We start from the raw sequence: 10,369 nt of genomic DNA on the forward strand, positions 1-10,369 counted from the left end.
CTGCAGCAATCTGATCACTAGGGGAGGGGAGACTGAGGAATTACTTCAACCTGCCTGCAGCAGTGTGATTAATAATTTATCTCAGCGTAGGCATAGACACTGACTGGACCTCAAGGATGACTTTGTAATGATAAATGGTTTCGCTTTTCTGAAAAATGATACTGTTGCTGTATAATGTGACATGTCAGGAACCATGCAGATTGTGAAGTAACTAAAATGACCACTCTAAGTTCCAATTCCCCATAGGAACATCCCCAGGTCACTTAGTCTTCAGCAGTAGTAACATTTCAGAATATTGGCTCTTGCCCTGATGGCGTGGTATTTGTTATGAGCAAAGCGGTCTCCCGGGATATGCGTGTTCTCCAAAGAACTAATCTGAGAAATATTTTGTATGCTCAGCCAAGATTCCCTTCAGATGTGCCTGGGCTAAGAACCAAGAGACAACCTCTCATATTAAACTGATTGATACAACAGCACTATTGATCCGCAGTGCTTTCATTCCTCTGGAGGCCGAAATGGAAAGACATCTACAGCCTCCAGTCGGAGGAACAGGATTATCTGGAGATACCTTTTTTTTCCTGATTATAAACACGCCTGTTACATTTAATAAGTGGAATAACCTGCTTACAGCTTAACCTTACTGTCTGTTTCTCTGCAGAGTGTTTGGACACTTCAGTCTCTTGTCGGAGTGGCAGCTGGTGAAAGTGGATTACAAATCTGTTTTTGGCCGAAGGTGCACCGAAAACGACTTTGAAAACTGGCATTTGCACAATCAGGTAATTGCCGGGCAATTAAACTAACATCAGAGCTTATCATAATAAAATGATGGCCACTTGTCCCTGCCCACAAATAGTGGAGCGTACCGGGCTCCTGGAGTTGTAAGTCTGTGGGGGCAATGTAAAGGCTGAGCTGGCACCAGATACTGACTAGTAGGGATTAATGGGGTGAAAGTAACAGATTTATCCTTCGGCCAAAGTGGAGACTTCCAATTAATTGAGCTGTGAGGGCAAATTGTGTTTGAAAAAAACCTTCTGCTTCCTTTTTTAAAGCAAAAATGTAGAGGAAGGTTGCATGTCACTTTGGCTCATTACATTTGGGGCCTATTCACATCATCGCACTGCATAACAGCAGCCCAAATGTTTAAATGGGTTGCCTAACACCTCAATCAGCACCAAAAGGGTGCATTTAGCATTTTTGGAAGAACACCACACTTGCCATTCATTAGACATGTGCGATTTGTTTAGTTCCGAACCGAAATTCTGACAAAATTTCGGAGATTCGGATGTATCCGAATGACAGATATAACGAATAAAAACTAATCCGAATTTCAGATTCCAAAATTTGTTACCAGTAGTCTGTACGAAACTTCGTCCAACAAACTAAATTTTGTTGCAGCAAAGTGGCATTTGAGAAGAAAAAAAAAATCCCCCCTCAAATGTTACTTTGCTGCGAACGAACGAAACGAAACAAGAATTCATACAGACTACTGCTAACGAATTTCGTCCGAATCCGGATTCCTGAAACGAAATGACGCAAAATCCGAATCAAATCGAAATTTTTTTTTTGCCGGTGCACGTGTCTATCATTTATGTCTGTTGGCAGGGAGTGTTATCCCCAAATTTTAGGCAAATCTAAATTTTGTTCATGCCTGCTGGCCGAAAAGGGGGCATTGTATATGCATTGGGAGATCACCCTTAAGGTGCCCATGCACTGTACGATTATCGTACGAGAATGGCGGGAAATCCCGCGATCGCATGATAATCGCAAAGTGTATGGAAGGCGTGCGACCGTTTCTACTGTACGGTGGCACGTCTTCCGTCGAACAAGCAGGCTTGAAAACCCGTTAGTGGCCTGCTTGTTTGACAACTGCCGAACGGGCCGGTGTGCGCACGCGCACAATGCCCGTTTGCAGTCATCAGAAGCCCGCCCCTCATTGCAGTCATCGCAAAGCACGCCCCTCATGGGAGCGGGCTTGCGATGATCGCAAGTACGATCTGCCTGTCCAAGATGGGCAGATCGTACAAGCTTTTAATTAGCTTACAACCATCGCAAGACAAGAGTCTTGCGATGGTTGTAAGGTGTATGGGCACCTTTACAATGGAAGAAATGACTGTTAATTCTATATGAGAGATGTGTAAGGATTTAAATATGCATTTTGGGGAGACATAGCCTCCTATTGCATCCTTATTGCCTCCCCATGACTCTGGCCCTAGTTGATGCTACTGATGTACTTAAGCTTATTGAGGCCATTATCTGCCTGTGTCACTCCCATACTTACAATTATTTTATAAACATTAATCTGTATAACCGTTCCTTCACGTAATTCAAATAACCCTTTGATGCCCTTTATTTGTGCAAGAAAGCTTATTGCATTAGGGGAAAGGTGGAAGGTGTCACATCCTGGCTTTTTATACCTTCTTGCAACACGTGACCCTCTGTGGCACCTTTTCCAGGAGTGACCGCCGCTGGAGCCTTCAGGATCTGTGAGGACCCTGATGAAGGGAAGCCTATGGGAAGTATCAACATCACCAGGCAACTACGTGGGCACCCATAGAAGGACAATCCCACTCTGCAGTCAAGAAGAGAGAAGACTTAGGATGTCACATGACCTCAGATTCAGGTGAGTATTTAGATTCTTTTGTTAAATTACTTGAAAGATTAGCTAAGGGGAGGTGGGTGGTGTTTTTTGGTGGTTCCTGGCCCAGATTTCAGCTTCAAGGACTGCAGTGGTTCTATTGTCAGGAACCGGATCTGCTGTAGCTGGCAGTGGTTCTACCTCCTGAGCCACCTTAGAACCTTGGATAGTTCCTTGCCTGATCTCCTGTGTAATCCTCAGGTAAACCTAGTTTCTGATGAACTCTGAACTCCTTGCTCCTCCCTTGACCTTCCTATTTAAGCCATGCCTCTGCACTTCCTGTTTGCCAGATTATTGTGCTCCTGCCATTATCTTGCTTCCTGCTCCCTCTGTGATACAATCCGCTCATACTGCTACCCGCGTACCAACCTTTTGCTACTGATTCACCGACTACTCTCTCATCGTCTTCTGCTTCATACCTGATACCTTTGGCTACTGACCTCGGCTTGATCTCTGACTACGCTTCTGCCTGCTCCTTTACTACTACCGTCTGCTTGTGTACCAAACTCGACCTGTTTGACTACGACTTTGCCTGCTGATTCAGCTACTGGACTCCGAGCCTGATCCCAGATCTTGACATCTATCTCCCCCACCAAAACTCCAAGTTCTGTTACCACCCACCAAGATAGACGTTTTCATCCACCTTAATGTCTTTTCAATTATTTTTCTTATTGCAGTCCCCGCAACGTAAAATAATTTAAAACATAATTCCATAAAAAAATTAATAGAACATTAAACATTAAAGGGGGAAATAAAAAGCAAGAGCTTTAAACATCTAAAACAGACAATGGGACTTCAGCGGAGCAGCTGAGATGCATACGAAATCCTAACATGGTTTGGTTCTCCAGCAGGGGCCAAAGAACGAAATATGAATTTTAAATGTGCTTTAAGAATCCCGGTCCAGTATTCTATTGAATTTTTGTCAATTATTTCTTCACTATGTTGGAATATTTTGCAGACCATATTCAATAAACTTAATCTTTTTTTTTTCTGAGAGCACAATATCCCTCTTCATCATTTCTTGCTGATGTTGAGTAAAATCATAGCTCCTCCAGTCTTCATCATCTCCAGATTTAAGTTTTCTTCAATGTCTGAGTCTTCAACCCATTTTTTCTTATTTTGCACTAAAATCTTTCTGACTCTTTTCCTCAAGAACATTCGATTTATAACAATAGACTCTAATGTGGTAAAACCCCATCAATGCTCGTGGTTGCCAATAATCATGTGATCTTTGTCTTAGGACTGAGAAGGCATGTGGAAGCTCCACAACAATTTTCCTTTTATTCCTGGCAAGACAGTGGTTATTTTTTTTTCCACTCAGAATAAAATGTGATTTTATAGTGCTTACATATGCCATGTGGTGTGAATTTTATTCATAGGTCAACTTTAAGTCCTATATTTAGAACGAATCCTTTACATAATACAGAGCTGTAGCTAGCTCCTTTTGCGCCCGAGGCGAGAACAGAAAATTGTGCCCCACAACAGATGTGTGCGGTATGTGACGTCATGCGCCCCGCCTCCAGGATGGTGGCGCACATGCGCAGAATGTGCTGCTGGCCAAATCCAAAATAGCATTTCATTTTTTTCTATTTTGTCGAAACTAATGAAAACATTTTTAGTTTCCGTTCATTTCGTCCGAAACAAATGTTTAGTCTTTGCACATGTCTAGTAATGTGTGTGTGTGTGGTTTTTTTTTTGTCACTGTTGGGGGGCTTCGGGGAAATATTGGGGGTCTAAACAGACCCCTGACATTTCCCTTTTGAAATAGAAAAAAAGATTGAGGACACAGAGTCCTCTGCCCAAATAGGTGGGGGAGAGCAGCGGCGATCTGTGAAGAAGCTGGAGCCTGTGCTGCTCCTCTTCTCCCTGCCGAACCGCGGCTGTGTTGGCCGCCTTGCGCCCCTGTTGCCCTGTGCTTGCCATGGCAACAGTGCCTCACTCGCCCCATGGCAGCTACAGCCCTGGCATAATATGACATGAACCTTAACATTGTGTAATTATTTTTAATTAAATTTTTTAAATATTTGTTTATTGTATTTTATTGTTACATAGTTACATAGTTACATAGTATTTGAGGTTGAATAAAGACATTAGTCCATCAAGTCCAACCTATTAGGATCTCATTCTAGGAGTACCTGTACCCCTGTATATTACGGTCCCTTAAGAAATCGTCCAAAAGTTTCTTGAACAATTCCACATTCTTTGCTGAAATCACTGTCTGTGGCAGTGAGTATTTTATTATTAGTATTATTTATAATAATAATAATTAATTCATATATTAGTATTAATAATAATAATAATACTATATTATACTATACTACTTTTCACACCGTCTATGGCACATGTATGGAACAAAAGACCATGAATAACTTCTTGTTGCAGCTGGCATTTCTTTTCATTTTCTGCTAGTCCTCTATTTTGGGAAATCTAAAAAAAATAAGTCAGTGCACAGTATATATTATTTCTTGCTGTCTGGAATCAGTAAGCAAAAAAGTGCTACGTAAACATCATTACCAGGCCTAGTCACTCCGCACTTTCTCGGTTCATGTTAATGGCATTGCACAGCGCTGCTCTGCAGGATGTGTTTCAGATGCTAATCAGTGTGTATGTTCCAGATATTGCTGAAGATGTTTTGTTTGTGAAACTTAAAGTGTGATTCCATTTATGAGCTGATTGTAAATACAATACATTTGTCTGCAGTACAATACGTCTGATGATTGAAGGGCAGGGAGACCAGATTACATTAATTGCAGGATGACTCACTTAGCAGAAAATCACCTCTCTTCCTGTCTCCTAGAAAAGCCAAGCCATATGAACCCCTTGTTCCCAGGCCCTGCCTTACACTGTTGACCTCAGCCGGCCAGACCAGCTTCAGCCCCGAATGAACAGAAAGCACTCAGTACAGGGGCTTCCTGTTCATTCACGAAGTGAGGAGATGGTAAATATTTACTATCTCCACAGTTATGAATGAAGAGGAGGTGATCTGTGCAAAACTCCTCTCCATTCATAAAGGAGATAAGTGATTAGTATATCCCCAGTCATGAATGAATAGGAAGTGATGTTTAGCACTTCCTGTTCATTCATAACTGAGGACATAGTGATCAATTACTATGTCCTCAGTTATTTACAAATATCAGAGTGATCAGTACTGATCACTCTGGTGTTTGCTCAGTACAGGGAATGATCGGTAAATATTAGACATATTTACAGATCCTCCGCTTGGCATCCTGAACCACTCAGCCCTGCACAGCCCTACTCTCCATCCTGACAACGGCTCTCTCCTCCGCGCTTGGCATCCTGACTGTCACCACTTTCTCCTTCTCCCCCCTGTTGGCTGCAGGGGTCTGTGTCCCCTTGGATCCCCACTGCTTCTGGCCACACAGGGGGAGAGCAGCAGGGATAGGAGGGGACACAGATGGAAGCATAAAGCCAGCTCTCAGCAGGGTGAAGAGCAGTTCAGAGTGGCTGGAGCAGCAGCAGGCGGCAGCTGTGCTGCCTGCTTGCAAGCCAAGCCTAGGCCCCCCTGCTGACCCGATAGGCCCGGGTCTGGTACGGGAAGGCCAGCAGAACCCCCCCTATCAGCCGCCCTGCTAATTGTGTTCAGGCTGGATTGCCATTCGGCATACCGAGGCGATCCGGGCCGGCTGGGCTATTTTAGGTGATGGACCTGGAGCTAGCGCTCCAGTAACCCCTATGTTAATCTGGTCCTGTTTATGCTCTAGGACAGGAAGTGTGTTAGGACTAAAAAATGCCTCCTCCTCAGCTCTTCTCCAAGAGAAGGGGTCCTGTAGTCCAAAAAGATGGTGAAAATAATTATAACATGATAACAGTGCAGAAGAGGAAGGGAGTACAGGAAGTTATTAGCTCACTAGGTTCTGGCAGGATCAACATGTATTTTTATTGCACTTATGAAACAGATATAACACACTGCTTATAACGGTATAGTAAACAGACCGAAAAGGGAGCAAATATAATTTCCTTGTTAGGGTTTAAATATACTTTAAGCGGTCTGTTTCTTATTTGCAGAATAAACTTTAATTAAAATGAAATGATTAAGAAATCAGTTTATAAACTTACAAACGTTAACATAAACGTGAAATAAAGCTGACCGAAAACCATGATGATTTTCCTTTTAAGAGCGACGGTTTGTTCAGACGTTGGCTGCGTTGTATACATTTTGATCAGCGGTGACACAAACATTCTTGGTTTCCCGCGATACATTATGAGCATTATCTACTCAACAGAGATTTCTGAAATAAATCTAATTTGCTTCTCTTTTTGTACTTATGGGATTGCAAAGTCAAATGGCACAATGAAATGTGAAGGGACCCGATTATCTGCGTCTGTACGAAACTTCCTATTTATAATAATGGACTCATCTCCCGGTGCCATTAGCCTATCAGTGCAGACCCCGTAATGGCAACATCTTCCAGTGTAAGCACTTTAGTACTTATCTGATTTCTGAGAAGTCCATTAAAAGGCCGTCATGACACATGCGGGCACAAATTTTGTCTGTAGAAGAGTGAGTGAATTGGTCGAAGGGCAATTACTTAAATTGTTACAGAGGAAGGTTTAGGATGGCGGAGAATAAACCTTGCCATGTAGGAGCATGAAATGGAAATAATGGCCAAGGAACACCCACACAGCGGACCCTGTGTGCTATCTGCAGGTTTGCATAGTGAGGTGCAAGTCTTAGTATACGCCACCAGATCTGTATCAGAGCATCCTGCCAGGAGTGATGGACTTATCTGGTGGGCGTACCTGCTTCATTCTGAATTGAGAAAAGCTGGTTAGATGACCAGTGAAACATCTTCAAGAAAAATACAGCAAGTCCAGTTGCCTTGATTTATTTTTTTACATATATACCATGACCTGGATGAATGAGAACCTTCACAGACACAACACAGACTGGATCGTCAGGCTAGGAAATTTACCTGTTGCTCTGGATTGTTGTTCTAAGCACAGCTAAAGAGCAAAGATGATTGACAGGATGGCCCCTTAGATGCTCTATCAACCAGCAGGTAAAATCCAGCAACATCTATACCTCCCAGTCCTGGAACAAAGCTTGCTGTGCAAGGTAGCAAAACCATATGTTGGTAGAACCACAAGTAGCAGTTCCCGCCAGAGAAGCAGCACCGGTGAGGGACATAGATTGGGTGAGCATAATTGCTTCGCCAGGTAAGAAAAAAAAAAAACAACTGGCAAGAAAGTTTAGAGGAGGTGGGAGGAAGGGATAGTAGGGTGTTTTTGAGTGGAGTTGGGCTTCAAGCATCTTCTTTTCTCACGGGTTCCTCTGTTGACCTTACCCCCAATTCTCCTTTTTGGGGCAAAATAGGTTCTACTTTATTCCGCACCGGGATCCAATTACCAGACAGCATATGATTTTCCCACACACTCCGATGAGCAATGAGTGCAGCCATCCATATTCATATTCAGGTTGCTCAATCCCTCGATGGACCTCAAAAATGTAAGTACACAATCTAAAAAATGTTGCTACAATTTTAATCTCTCTGATATAAACTCCGACACTTTTACAGATCAATCTCATGGCCTTTTATCTCTTCCCTCCTCTCCCATTTTTCTGGAGAACTCCCACAACCTGTAAATAAGTCTGTATATGACTCGTCCCTAATCAGACAGAATTCCTGCGATACCGCACAGTTTATATCAACGTTCCCTAAATCAGTAGTTGCGGAATTTCTCCAGTTGATGTGTACATAGCTCGCGAGATTAAACTCTCTACGTCTCTAAAACGTCTGAAGAAAATCTAAACAAGGAGCGAGCGACTCCATAATTATACTTTAATTAAAGCAAGCGTAGGTGGTTTTCCCGAAGGATGTTCGCTCAACAGGGTTCTATTGATCGCTCCCACTTTCTTTCATGCTGGAAGTGATATTCTGCTTATTCTAGACACCGGGAGATTATGATAGTAAAACATTAATTTAACCTCTCATGATAGGCTGAGCAGGTTTTAGCCGTTAAATAAAAATAAACCCAACTCCAGCCCTCAGAACACTTCCCGATTTCCATAATAAATTTTACAGAAAAAAAAAAAACTGTCTCAAGGGCTTGAAGTTCATAGTTACATGGTTGCATAGTATTTGAGGTTGAATAATGACACAGGTCCATCAAGTCCAACCTATTGCGTGTATGCATGTGCTTCTACATGTGTTGGAGTCCACCTTAAGTGTACCTGTACCCCTGTATGTTACGGTCTCTGAGGACATCGTCCAAACGTTTTTTTGAACGATTCCACACTCACCGATGAAATCACTGCTTGCGGCAGCGAGTTCCAGACCCTAACCGCTCTAAATGAGAAGAACCCCCTAAGCCCCTTGTGCTGAAATCTTTTCTCCACCAATTTTAGGTGGTGGTCTCTGGTCTTTTTTTTTGAGTTTACCGTAAAAAGCTTATTGCTGATGTTGCTATCACCATTGAACATCTTGTACATCAAAATCATGTCCCCTCTTAATCTCCTCACTTCCAGCGTGAACATGTTTAAATTTAGTAACCTTGTCTCATAGGTTTGGTCCTCCATCCCCTTAATTAGTTTGGTTGCCCTCCGCTGGACTTTTTCCAACTCAAGGACATCCTTTCTGTGGATTGGTGACCAAAACTAGGCCGCATACTCCAGATGAGGCCGAACCAGCGATTTATAAAGTGGCAAAATGATAGATTTGTCTCTACAGTACATTCCCTTTTTAATACAAGACATAACTCTGCTTGCTTTGCTTACTGCAGCCTGGCATTGCAAGCTGTTATTCAATCTGTGGTCTACTATGACCCCCCAGATCTTTTTCCGTTTCTGACTTCCCTAGTAGAGTTCAGCATATGATGAAGACGATACAACAACAAGGATTAACTTTAGTGTAACTGCATGTCAGAATAATCTTGACCCTCATCTTCTGAGGCTTCCCATTGGTCAGTGAAGATGCCTGTAACATTACAACATTGATTGGGTGTGGCCAAATAAGACTCTTACAGGACAAGTGAGAATACATTCAACTTTTTCTTAATTTCCTATGGACCCCCACTTTGTGAATTAGGAATGATATTCTCAAGTTCTACTTACCCTCTTCATGCTTTCGCACTGTCCCAAACTTCCCGCTCTGTCCAGCTCTGGATGTCCTCTTTAGGCAGGACGACACTGGTGGCATTCTGCCCATTTCTTGTGACCCCAGCCTGTCAGTTACATGTCACACAGGGGTGAGTCAGCATTAAGACTAGAACATATGGCTACAGGACACCGGCACTCTCCAAGATTACCAAGAATACGTCTTTATTGAAGCATTACATAAGAGCGGCGTTTTGGGGTCACGCAGGATCCTCTTCACGAGGTAAAACCATGTCATGACATGGTTTTGCCTGATGAAGGGGTTTCTATTTGACCCCAAAAAGTCGCTTACTTGCACATGCTTCCAAAAAAAATTATTATTGGTTATCTTGGAGTACCAGAGGCCTATATCCATATAACTGTTGCAGCGCCATCAGTTTGTCACCGCTTCACCCACTACACCTAAGCAACCAAGCGGTCAGGAGTGCGATGGGTTAACGGACTTTCAGCATGCAGATTAGACTTACAGCACAGGCATGAGCGCCACTTAGTTCTAGAGGAATTGCCCACCCCAGCCAACACTGGAGGAATGAGGGGAAGCTGCAGTGATGCCACCAGACCAGCTAGAAGACTTCAAGAAAAAGGTACGTATAGGGTTTTTGAAAGAGAGATGGGGGGGG

At 43.0% G+C, this 10,369-nt stretch overlaps 1 protein-coding gene across 1 annotated transcript in view; it reads left to right on the forward strand.

Annotated features, from left to right (window-relative positions):
* The window catches only part of LOC108784872 (VPS10 domain-containing receptor SorCS3-like), a 436,296-nt gene that overhangs the window by 335,713 nt on the left and 90,214 nt on the right, over positions 1-10,369 (forward strand). The window contains exon 15 of the mRNA XM_018553807.1: positions 659-776. Coding sequence (XP_018409309.1) covers positions 659-776 — 118 coding nt within the window. The remainder of the gene's footprint in view (positions 1-658; positions 777-10,369) is intronic.

The sequence above is a fragment of the Nanorana parkeri genome, unplaced genomic scaffold, assembly GCF_000935625.1.
Source record: "Nanorana parkeri isolate BGI_ZX_2015 unplaced genomic scaffold, ASM93562v1 scaffold130, whole genome shotgun sequence".
Taxonomy (NCBI): Eukaryota; Metazoa; Chordata; class Amphibia; order Anura; family Dicroglossidae; genus Nanorana; species Nanorana parkeri.